At 35.6% G+C, this 12318-nt stretch overlaps 1 protein-coding gene across 5 annotated transcripts in view; it reads left to right on the top strand.

Annotated features, from left to right (window-relative positions):
- Positions 1-11955, top strand: part of CEP83 (centrosomal protein 83) — a 145454-nt gene extending 133499 nt beyond the window's left edge. For 3 of the 5 annotated variants that reach the window (XM_064491589.1, XM_064491590.1, XM_064491591.1), the window contains 3 exons: positions 8997-9100; positions 10619-10808; positions 11781-11951. In XM_064491589.1, the coding sequence (XP_064347659.1) occupies positions 8997-9100; positions 10619-10808; positions 11781-11885 (399 nt within the window). In that variant the 3' untranslated portion in view covers positions 11886-11951. Of the gene's footprint in view, positions 1-1143; positions 1211-8996; positions 9101-10618; positions 10809-11780 lie in introns of those variants that run through there. The other 2 variants (XM_010989950.3, XR_004140236.2) reach the window with 2 other exon arrangements.
- Positions 11956-12318: the final 363 nt, after the last annotated feature.

Here is a 12318-nt window from a genome sequence, read left to right as displayed (position 1 = left end):
GAATAGGACAATGTATAGAGGGGAAGGTGTGCCCTCTCTAGGTGTGCCTCCCTCCTAGGAATTCAATGTATTCACCAACTTGGAGTCTTTCCAGGTTTCCTTATTTAAGAGGGTTTTTTTTATGGAGATCAATTTCTAGCCTCCCTGGCAACTCCTGGAAGTGGAGGGTGAGGAGTAGGTGGGTGGGAGTAGGGCTGAAAGTTCCCAACCTCCTATCACTTGGTCTTTCTGGTGACCAGCCCCATTTTGACATAATCTAGGGGGGGCACCCTAAATTAACTTACTAGCATTAACTCAGGTATGATTGTAAAGGGCTGGTTGTGAATAGCAAAAAAATGTTCCTATCACTCAGGAAATTCCATGGGTTTTAGGAGCTCTGCACCAGAAACCCAGGACAAAGGCCAGATATATTTCTTCTTATATCACAGTCCCATTCTGAAACTCTACTCAAATATTTGGGAGACACTGTTCAACCCAGTGTAGTCGCTAGAGCCTGTGAATCCTTCCTTTATAGTGTATATATATAAAGGAAGGATTTTCCCCACCTCATTTCTTTTTATTCCTATTCCTAACGTCCTGGCTCAGACTCTCTTCACTGCAAAGTTTCTCTGTGTTCATTTGTTCATTTAGTCAATTTACTCCACAGATTTGTTGAGTACCTACTATATACCGATACTGTTTTAATTGCAGGGATACAGGAATAGACTCTGCACTGAGGAGCTTACATTATAGTAGATGGAGACACAGTAAAGAAACAAATAACTGTCAGGTGGACATGTGTGCTGAGAAGAAAATTAAGGGGGACAGAGGGTACTGTTTTACATAGGTGGTCAGAGAAGTTTCTGATAAAATAACATTTAAGTAAAGACCTGAAGGAAAGAAAGAAGGAGGCCACATTTTATATGTAGGGGAAGAATGTTCCAGGCAGAGGGAATAGCAAGTAAAACAGAGAGACAGGAGTCTTCTTGGTATGCTGAAAGAATACAAGGAGGGAGACCTGGGTAGCTGGAATGGAGAGAATTAGTAGGAGGCCAGGTGATGTAGGGGCTTTTTTGTTTGTTTGTTTGTTTTTATTCTGAACGAGATAGGAATGCACTGGAGAGTTTTGAATTGAGAAGTGATATAATCTGAATTGTATTTTAGGAGAATCTCTGACTGTTGTGTAGAGGGGCAAAGAGGACTCAGGAAGACTGCTTTTTCAGTAGTCCAGGTAAGAGATGATGGGGACTTGGAACAGACAACTAGTAGTTGAGTGTTGATCAGATTCTGTATATATTTTAAAGGTAGAGCTTACAGTGATTGTAGGTATCACAGAGGTGAAGAGAAGTAACATGTTGTGCTTGCGTACCAGGTTAAAATAGAATAGCTTTTTTCTGACATGGGAAAGACCTTGGAAGGAACAAAGCTGGGGGTAAAATACAGATGTCTCTTTTGGACACATTAACTCTTTGAGATGCCCATTGGACTTCATGTGGAGATACTAAGCATTCTGGTAAATACGTGAATCAGGAGTTGAGGGAAGAGGACTGGGCTAGAGATAAGATTTGGGACTCATCAGCATGTCAGTGGTATTAAAGCAATGGGATTAAAAGAGGTTATCTAGAAAGTGAAGGAAGACTGAGAAAAGAACAGGTCTGAGGATTGAGCTATGAGTAATTCCAAACTTTAGAAGTTGAGAAGTTAAGGAGGAGACTGAGAAGGCTTGGCCAGTATGACAGGAAGAGAACCAAGACAGTACTGGATGCCAAATGAAGAAAAATGCTTTGAGAAGCGTGAGTTGTGTCAAATGACATTTATAGTAAGATGGTAAAATAGTCAGAGGAAGACGAGGAATCCATTTGGCTCTGTTGTCATTGGTGGTGGGTTTGTGAAGAGTTGCTTCTGTAGGGTGGTGGGTATGTAGACCTGATTGAAGTGGAATGCAGAGTTTGTCTAAGGAGTTTTGTTGTGAAGAACAGAGAACTGGGGTAGAAACTAGGGCTGTGGGATCAAAGTCTTCTTTTAAGAAGGGGGAAATTATAGGATGATGTAGTAGCAAGGGGAAAATTGATGATGCAGGAGAAAGGGGGGGGGGGCAAATGAGGGAATGATATCCCATAGAAGGCAGAAGGGCATTAGAGCCAACTCAGAGGTGGAAGGGATAGAAACACAGTGTATCTATTGTAAGTGGAAAGAAGACAAAATATATGCTTGTAAATTCCTGGTAAGTTGACAGGTATAGTGGAAATCTCTGGAAATGCTCTGCTGATTGATGCTACTTTCTCAGTGCAAAAAAGAATCTGAGTCACCAGCTCAGACTATGAAGAGTGGAAATGTCAGAATTTGAGGAGAGACAAGAAACTAAAAGAATGAGAGTTTGGGAGACTGATTGGATTAAGGAGATTAGTAGGATTGCCAGGTAGTGCTAGGGAGTGGTGGTTGGTTTAAGGTGAGACCAGTCAACCCAGTTGTGTGTGTCATGTGCCAATTCTGTTCACGTTGCCATGGATCCATGTATGCATCCAGCAGAGTCATTTAACCAAGGTTGGAGTTTTGCAGGTGAGTTTGAAGAGAAGGAGACTTGGGTCAAGGTAATGAAGGTGTCTGTAAAGAAATAATTTACATTAGCGTCTAAGGCATTCATTCAGTCTACTAGTTAACCAGTTATCCATTTCTCTTACTGTATCCTAGCTCAGTTCTTGACAAAGAGTAAGTGCTCAGTAAATGGTTGGTTATTTTTACAGTAATGAGGTTGAGGACAACATTGTCCTGAATCCTGTCTTCAGGAAGCCTGTCTCCAGATTTACCTCTTAAGAGGCAAACTTCAGAATCTATCCTATACACTGATCCCATATTTCAAAACAATGTTTTACCCATCAGTCTCCTGCTGGAGAACCTTCAGGGAGTCCACATTTCTAGAGAATTATATTCCCCTTAATTGATTGCTTATCCTTTCTAAAAAGCCTTTTCCCAAGATTTTATTGACTGGAATTCCCTTCAGAAATCTCTGTATTTTGTATTACCTATGGTTGATACAGGGCCGAGTTAAGTGTGTACTCTATATATGTGTGTGTGTATATGTGTGTATATATGAATATGCTTGATGATGAAAGTAGAAATTTTTGTATTGTACTATTTAAATGAGCAGTATAAATGGAGAATTATAGCTAGATGTTAAGATTGCAGGTTTATATAATCATATAATAATGAAATATTAAGCATTTCCATCTTTAAAATGTCTGCTGTTAGTTGAACTAAAATACCTAAAAGGAGCATATACTTTTGATAATGCCAGACTAGGGAATATGTGGATCAGCTCTCCACATGGGAACTGGAGGAATTGGACAGAATATTTTTAAAAATATCTCCATGAAGGGCAGTGAAGAATTAAGAGGCCAAGATCCTGGAGAGATAGGAAACCTAGAGAGGTGAGCACAGCATTTGGGGCTGCTTTTCCCTCAGAGGAAACTGCCAGTTCCAGAAGAGACAGCTGAGAGGCTGAGAAATGAAGCAGAGCTTTTGACAATGTCACAGGGCTTGAGGAACGAAAATTGGAGTTGAGAATCTGCCAGAGAGAGGGTCTCAAGTCAAAGTCCACTAGTGCTTTGGGTTGAGACCCTGCTGGGGTATACTCTTGGACTAAGAGTGAACTGAAAATAGAGTGGCCCTTGCAATTATTTTTTTTTTTAATTGAAGTACCATCAGTTGTAATGTGTCAGTTTCTGGTGTACAGCACGGTGTCCCAGTCATGCATACACACACATATATTTGTTTTCATTTTTTTTCCATTAAAGGTCACTACAAGGTATTGAATATAGTTACCTATGCTATATAGCAGAAACTTAAAAAAAAAAAATCCTGCCCTTGCACTTACTGAAGCACAGCTTTAGATAATCTGTCTTTATAATTAGATTAAATAAACCCCTATTGTTAGTGTTCCTAGATGCCTGGAAGAAACAAATACAGATCTACTTTAAGGGAAACTAACATTGTAGGTTTCAAATTGTTTCCCTAGTTTTTTAAGTGTAATATCTAGCTCTAAATAAAAAATAAAACAGAGATACCACTACACATCTATTAGAATGGCTAAAACTCAAAACACTGAGAGTACCAAATACTGATAAGGATATGGAACAGCAGAAACTTTCATTTATTACTGGTGGGATTGCAAAATGGTATGGCCATTTTGGAAAACACTTCAACAGTTTCTTACAAAGTTAAAACATAGTCTTATCCTACAATCCAGGAATCACACTCTTAGGTATTTATTCAGATAAGTTGAAAACTTACGTTCACACACAAAAAAACTGCACGCAAATGTTTATAGAAGCTTTATTCATTATTACCAAAACTTGGAAGGAAGCAAGTTTTCTTTCAATAGGTGAATAGTTAAAAAAAACTATAATATCCATACAGTGGAATATTATCAGTGATAAGAAGAAATAAGTTATCAAGCCATGCAAAAACATGGAGGAACCTTAAATGCATAATGCTAAATGAAAGAAGCCAGTCTGAAAAGACTATATACTGTTATGATTCCAACTATATGACATTCCAAAAGGCAAAACTATGGAGACAGGAGAAAAATCAGTGGGTGCCGGAGGTTGTGGGAGTAGGGGGTAGGGATGAATAGGTAAAGCACAGGGTGTTTTTAGGGCAGTGAGACTATTCTGTATGATACTGTAGTAGGGGATACATGACATTATGCATTTGACAAAACCTATAGAACTACACAACACAAAGAGTGACACAGTGTAAGCTGGGCTTTAGGTAATAATTCATCAATATTGGTTCATCAATTTTAACAAATGTACCACATCAGTGTAAGATGTTAATAATAGGGGCAGTTACATGAAGGGAGGGAATATATAGGAACTCTCTACTTCCTGTTAAATTTTTCTGTGAACCTAAAACTGCTCTAGGTCTATTAATAATAATAATAAAAACAGCCACATGAGGAAATAATATTGAAAATCAAGAGAAGTAACAACCAATATAAACAAACTCTCCCATAGGGGACTCAGGTAATAGTTATCAGATACAGACTTTAAAGTTATCATGTTGTATATGCTCTGAAATAAATGTTTGAGAATGGCACCAGAAAACTGGAAGCCATTTAAAAAATGGCAAGTTTAGAACTGAAAAACACAAAACTGAATTATGAACTCTGACTAGATTTAACAGCAGACATTCTCTTCCTTCTCCTCAAGATACAAGCAGAAATCAATGAAACAGAGAATATACAATAGAGAAAAACCTGCCAAGAGCTAACTGATCTAAAAAGATTGATAAAATTGATTCTCCCCAAATTCCCCATAAAGTAGGTAAGTAGGTAGGTAGATAAACACAAATGAACAATATAATGAATGAAAAAAGGAGACATCACTATGCATCTTACAGATGCTACAACAAAAAGGATATAAAAAACAACTATGCTAATTAATTATGCAATTTAGATAAAATGAACAAATTCCTTGAACATCAGAACAAAATTAAAACATGAAGAATTAGGAAATCTAAATAGCCTTGTATCTATCAAGGAAATGGAATCCTTAATTTAAAACCTTCCATAGAGAAAATTCAGTATTTTGTATATATTGTGAAATGATTACCACAATGGGTCTAGTCAACATCCATCACCAACCATACAGTTACAGAATTTTTTTCTTGTGATAAGAACTTTTAAGATCTCTCTTAGCAACTTTCAAGTGTGCAATGCAGTATTATTAACTATAGTCAGCATACTGTACATTACATCCACAAGATTTATTTATTTTATAACTGGAAGTTTGTACCTTTTGACCTCCTTTACCCATTTCACTCATCCCCCATCCCCTACCTCTGGCAACCACCAGTTTGTTCTCAGTATCTTTGAGCTCATTTTTTTTTTTTTTTTAAAGATTTCACATATAAGTGAGGCTATATGGTATTTTTTCTTCCTCTGTCTGGCTTGTTTCACTTAGCATAATACCCTGAAGTTCCATCCAAGTCGCAAATGGCAAGATTTCCTTCCTTTTTATGGCTGAATCATATTCCTGTGCATGAGTATTACATTTTCTTTATCCATTTATGCACTGATGGACATTTAGGTTGCTTCCATGTCTTAGCTGTCGTAAATAATGCTGCAGTGAACATGAGGGTGCAGATAGCTTTCCAAGTTGGTGTTTTCTTGTTTTTTTGGATAAATACCCAGAAGTGGAAGTGCTGATAGTTCTATTTTTAATATTTTGAGGAACTTCCATACCACTTTCCATTGTGGCTGCATCAAATTACATTGCCACCAGCAGTGCACAATGGTTCCCTTTTCTCCACATTCTCACCATTTGTTGTCTCTGGTCTTTTTGGGAATAGCCATTCTACTAACAGTTGTAAGGTGATATCTCGTGGTTTTAATTTGCATTTCTGTGATGATCAGTTCTTTCTTTTCATACACAACAAACAACTAGGAAATGAAATATTTAATTACCATTTACATCATCATAAATTACTTAGGAACAAATCTAATGAAAGATATGCAAGACGTCTACATTGAAAATTACAAATGTTGCCAAGAAAAAGTAAAGAAGACCTAGATAAAGGGAAACTATACCTTATTTGATTTGGATATTATAATAATACTCAGTATTATTAAGATGTCAGTTTTTCCCAAACTGATCTGTAGATTGAATGCAATCCTAATAAAAATCTCAGTTTTCCTTGTGGAAATTGGAAAGTAGATTCTAAAATTCATATGTAAGTACAAAGGACTAGAACAACCAAGGTAATCTTGAAGAACAGCAACAAAGCTAGAGGGCTCATAGTACTAGACATAAGGATTTATTATAAGCTACAGTAATTAAAACAATGTGATATTGGCATAGGATAGATCAGTGGAACAGAATACAGTTCAGAAATAGTATATGAACACCTGATTTAGCACAAAGCACCACTGTCGTTCAGTAGGGAAAGGATGGTCCTTTTAATAAAGGATAGGTAATCAATTGGTTATCCTTAACCTAACCTCATTTGATTAAAATGAACTGTAGACTCAAATGTGAAAAGTGAAAAAAGAAAAAAACAAAGGAAAAACTGCTAGGAAACAACTTGGGGAGAAAAATCTTAAGATCTTGGGGTAAGTAAAGATTTCTTAAACAGGACATTAAAAGCACTAACCATATTTGGATTTTATTAAAATTAAGGGCTTCTTTTTATAGAATGACACTGTTAAGAGAAAGAAAATGTTACCACAGACTGACAGAAGGTCAATCTGCAACACATATCTGACAAAGGATTCATATTCTGAATATATAAAGAACTACAAATAAGAGGAATCTCCTTTTGTTACTCAAAGTTTTTTAAACAGGCAAAAGATTAGGGCAGGCACTTCACAAAAAAATGATATCCAGATGGCCAGTATGCATGAGAAAAGGTACCCTCATTAGATATCAGGAAAATGCAAATTAAATATATATGACATATTATTCTATTCCACCAGAGTAGCTAAAATATAAAAGATTAACCATACCAAGTATTATTGCTGGTGGACATGTAATTAGTTAGAACCACTTCAGAAAACTGGCAGTTTTTACTAAAGTTAAAACATATGTATACTGTATGACTCACTCCTGGTAATGTACTCAGAGAGAAATGAGGACATATATCAAAAACATTCAGGAATGTTCATAAAAACGTTATTCATAGTAGCTCAAAATAGAAACAATTCAGATTCTCAAAGGAGAATGGATTAAATATATTTGTAAAATGGATGTCAGCATAACAGTAGAGAAGAACTGTGACATACAGTGACAGGGCTTAGTCATATAGGTAACATCTTCAGTGACAACAAAAAATCCAGAAACAGCAGCGTATATGCTATGTGATTTCTTTGATATGGGTGGGTGAATGAATAGAGAGTCCTGAATCTCCTGTTAAGTACATAAATATATACTTGTGGTAATAAAAGACAGAAGGGTGGTTTCTGTGCTAGGGGAGGCAGTGAATGAACTACACCTGTGAACAATAACATGAATAAATCTCAGTATTGAGTGAAAGAAAAATGCCACTTGTAAAAGAATGTACACTATGATTCCATTTCTATGAAGTTCAAAAATAGGCAAAACTGAACTACAGCTTTTGAAGTAAAGTAGTTGGTTACCTTTTCAGAGGAAGGAGTGGGTAGAGATTGAAAAAGGGGAGGGAGAAGGCTGGGGGCATGTCTGGTGTGGCAGTGCTCTTGACCTGTGAGGTAATAACACCAGTGTTTGCTTTGTGGCTTTATTTTGCTTTACATTCTGGGCGTTTTTCTATAAGCGTGTTACACTTCAGTAAAGATTTAGAAAACAAATACCTAAAAGGTCTGTAGCTACTAAATTAATATCAACATTTATAAGTGTTCTTCTGTTAAAAAAAAAATCTGTTTACAAAACTGAAAAATTACTACCTTTTTTCATTCACTTCTTTGCATTGCACGTATATTTTTCCGTATTAGAAATTTTTCCCTTTGTGAAGTTTAAATTTTTCTTGTTCATATTTAGAAAAGCATGCTTTCAAGCTGAGATGCATCCATAATCTATCTTAGCTGTCTGATCCTTTAATTTACTACTTTGGTAGCAATTTATCAATTGCAAACATGCTTTTAATTTTAAATTTTTGGTTCTTTTAAACACATCATATCTTCTGGGAAAATGAAGAGCTCATGATTATCAGGTGACAGGCAAACTCATTAGTAAAATTTGACTCTCTTCCCTTTTTAGATTTTCTATTTGCAGCAATTTTGTTATTGATACCAATTTTCTGGTTTGGCATTCCTAATAGTTCTATTTGTCACGTTGAGGGTGTGAGATAGATCTGTGGTTTATTATCTTTGCAATTTTCAGTAAGCATCATATCTACTAATCTTTGCTCTTAGTATTCACTGAAAATACTCATCTCTTAAGTAAAATTTTTTTTGGTGAGTAAAATATTCACTGTATGGCTTTGTTCAAATAGGAGATGATGTATTAACATACTTGCTCATATTAATGTTTCTCTTTTTCTAGAGAAAATCTCTTCATGAAAACAAATTGAAGAGACTGCAAGAGAAGGTAGAAGTCTTGGAGGCAAAGAGAGAAGAATTGGAAACAGAAAATCAGGTGTTAAATAGGTAATGTGTTTGTATATTTACATACCTCATGTCATTATTTTGATGTTATTGAACTTTGTTTCTGAGTATAATACACTTGGGTTTCTTTTTAAATTTGCATTTAAAAGAATTCTAAAGCTATTCATTATACTTCTAATTCATTATCCTTGTTCTTTTTTTTTTTTTTTTTTCTTTTTTTCCTGACTGAATGTTTCTTCAGAGCAGAAGGTCTCTAACACATGCCAGGTGGCTGTGTTTCCGTTGAGACTGACGGGAAGGTCAGTCATTGACTTTGGTAGCCAGGAGTGGTATGAATCCTTGCTGCTGAGACAAGGCAGTTGTGGTGATTACATAGTTTTAAGATTGTGGCTACAACTTCATGTCAAAGTTCAGGGTTTTGTAAAATCTTCTGGTGTGGAAAATGATTATTGGCAGTAGCTTGTCATTTATTATTTGTATCCAAGCACAGCTAGTGATCTTTATCATTAGCATGTTTGAGCAGAGATTTACCTACCATATTAATTTAGTGGTAGTGGCATTATATGACCTGTGTGATTCAAGGTAATAAAAAAATGTTTTCAGATTCAGCTAATTAGTTTTTAGATTCAGCATTTAGACAATATCAGTCTTTCCTGTAATGGGAATTGCCTGTAATATCAAGCAGTGATGTTTTATAATGTGCACTGGTCTTCTAGGGTGTAATTATTACCAAATTGTGAACACTTGTTTTTTTAGAACATCCAAAGGTTTCTAGACTGTGGAATTAATGTCAGCTTTACAATACTCTGTTCCAAAGTAAGAAGCCACCAAATTTCATTGTAAAATAAAATGCAACTTACTACCTCGTCTATAACCATTAATTTTGAAATATCAATTCAAGATTGGATACTATGGGACAGATTACCTAGAACTTTGAGTGGTTTTCTGAAACTGTATTTGATTACTGGTATGATTGATCATCAGGAAATTCATGTTCAAAAAGGTGATGATCTATGAAGGCCTGAAAGTTAGTTTTATCCATATCATTTTCCCCAAAGGTGGGTAGCTTTACCTTTGTTATTAGGTACACTTTAAAAAGTTAAATTGAATAATAAAAACTTCCCTATATTTGACTGTATTTCACCTACAAAAATGGCAGTTTGGTAAGATTCAATCTAGTATTTTCTCTATTTCTATTTTATCCCTTCTGTAAAATAAGGTGTCCTTTTGGCTTAAGGAGTCTCCTTTAGTTTTAAGATTTATGGATTGGAGTAGAGTGGAAATGAAAGTAAAACTAGCAAAACACTTTTAACCTTTGATTAATTGACAAATAAAACTAAAATGAGTTGGTAGCCTGCAGTGCTAACAGTAATACAATTAAGACGTCACGTCATGTTTCTGTTTGTCTTTCTAGATAAACAGAATTTTATGCGTATATTATAGATAAATCTTAAAATTTAGAAATCCTTCTCTTCCAATTAAAATTATGTTCTGTGATTCATACTGTTCTTTAATAGAATATGACTATATTAAAGAATAGAAACACTTTTTCTTTTTAAGACAAAATGTTCCATTTGAAGAATATACAAGGCTTCAAAAAAGACTAAAGGATATACAGAGAAGACATAATGAGTTTCGAAGTTTAATTTTGGTTCCTAACCTACCTCCAACAGCATCCATCAATCCTGTTAGCTTTCAGTCATCAACTGTGATTCCAGGCATGGAATTGTCCTTTCCTCCTCATATGCAGGTATGAGCATTTATTTTAGGGTAAAAAAAGTTAGATAAATGTTTCTGTAAGTTTTTACCTGTTTAAACAGTTTAAAAAACCTCAGTGTTTCTGAGCAGATTTCTCTGGTAAAGCAGCAGAGAGGATTTGAATCTGTTCTGTCTTTCAGGGATGGTGCTAGGAGTGAGCTCTCCTATTGGGCAGTTGAAAGGAAGAAACTTGAGTGAGAAGTCTTTGAGTGACTTGAGTTTGTAGCTCACTCATAGAATACTGATGACCACTGATGATTTACTAACTCACTGCATTTTGCATTTTCCAGACAACATTTTATTTAATCCTAGTGAAAAGTGCTTTGAGGGAAAGTATTATTATTCCCAATTTACAGATGAGGAAGCTTTGTCAGAGGTGAAGTGACTTGCCTAAGGTCATAGCTTAATAAATGACAGTTGAGTTTTATACCGAAGTCTGTCAGATTCCAAAACCTGAGTTCTTGCACTTAATCAGATCCCTGAGATATTGAGGGAGTCAAATTGATTAGATGATTTTCAGAAGATGAACTGTTAATAAGCAATTACATTTCATAATGTGAGCACTGAAGGTTTTTTACACTGAATTGAATCTCAGATAAAGCGCTTTGTTATATAATAAACTGGTGTTAAACTCTAGTCTTGTTAGAAAGTTGTTATTTAAGTACACCTGGGCTCTGCATTACTGTTACCTAATTCATTACCTGGGGAATTTTACACTTAAAGAACAGACTTTGGGTTTGGCTTAAGGATAGGGCCAGAGGCAGGAGAGGAGCAAGGACTAGTTGACAGGTTAGCCCATGCTGCTGTGTTCTTAGACTACTCAGATGGCCATCCTTTCCTTGCCAGATGTTGAAGGGCTGAATAATAAAAGAGGCACTGAGGTGCTGCCCAACAGTTATTTTTCCACCACTCCTTGTAGCGGTCTTTTTTTGCTGTGCTTTTTCTCTTTTTCTGTGCTTTTAAGGAGGAGCAACATCAAAGGGAACTCTCTCTACTTCGCAAAAGACTAGAAGAACTAGAAACAACACAAAGGAAACAACTAGAGGAACTTGGATCTCCTGGGGAATGATGTTCTTGGAGAGAAGGCAGATCAAAAGGGATGAAATCACTGACTCAATAAAGCTTGAAGTTTTAACGTACGTGGCATTTACATATTTTATTACTGTTTGCCAAAACATTTGAATGTGCCTCAAGAAAAGGTACCAGCTACATGCTGAATTGCATGAGTGTCAGAATTTGAGGGTTATACTAATGACAAGTGAAGCATTAAAATAGCTTCAGAGATATTTAGAATATTATTGACAACCCTTGGGGAATGTAAAATAAATGAAAAAATAAAAAGAACTAATTAGGGAATCAAGTTTTTAAAATGATTTTACTTTGTTTTTTTTTTTTTTTTTTTTTTTTGCATTTTGCCTGAAATACACCCATGTTAAATTTTCTCCTCCTTGAGATGCTTGGCGATAACAGGGTCAGTAAATGTTTGCTGGTTCACTATATAC

The sequence above is a fragment of the Camelus dromedarius genome, chromosome 11 (genome assembly GCF_036321535.1).
Source record: "Camelus dromedarius isolate mCamDro1 chromosome 11, mCamDro1.pat, whole genome shotgun sequence".
NCBI lineage: Eukaryota > Metazoa > Chordata > Mammalia > Artiodactyla > Camelidae > Camelus > Camelus dromedarius.
Note: the sequence above shows the minus strand (reverse complement) of the source record. Positions and strands in the feature narration are given on the sequence as shown.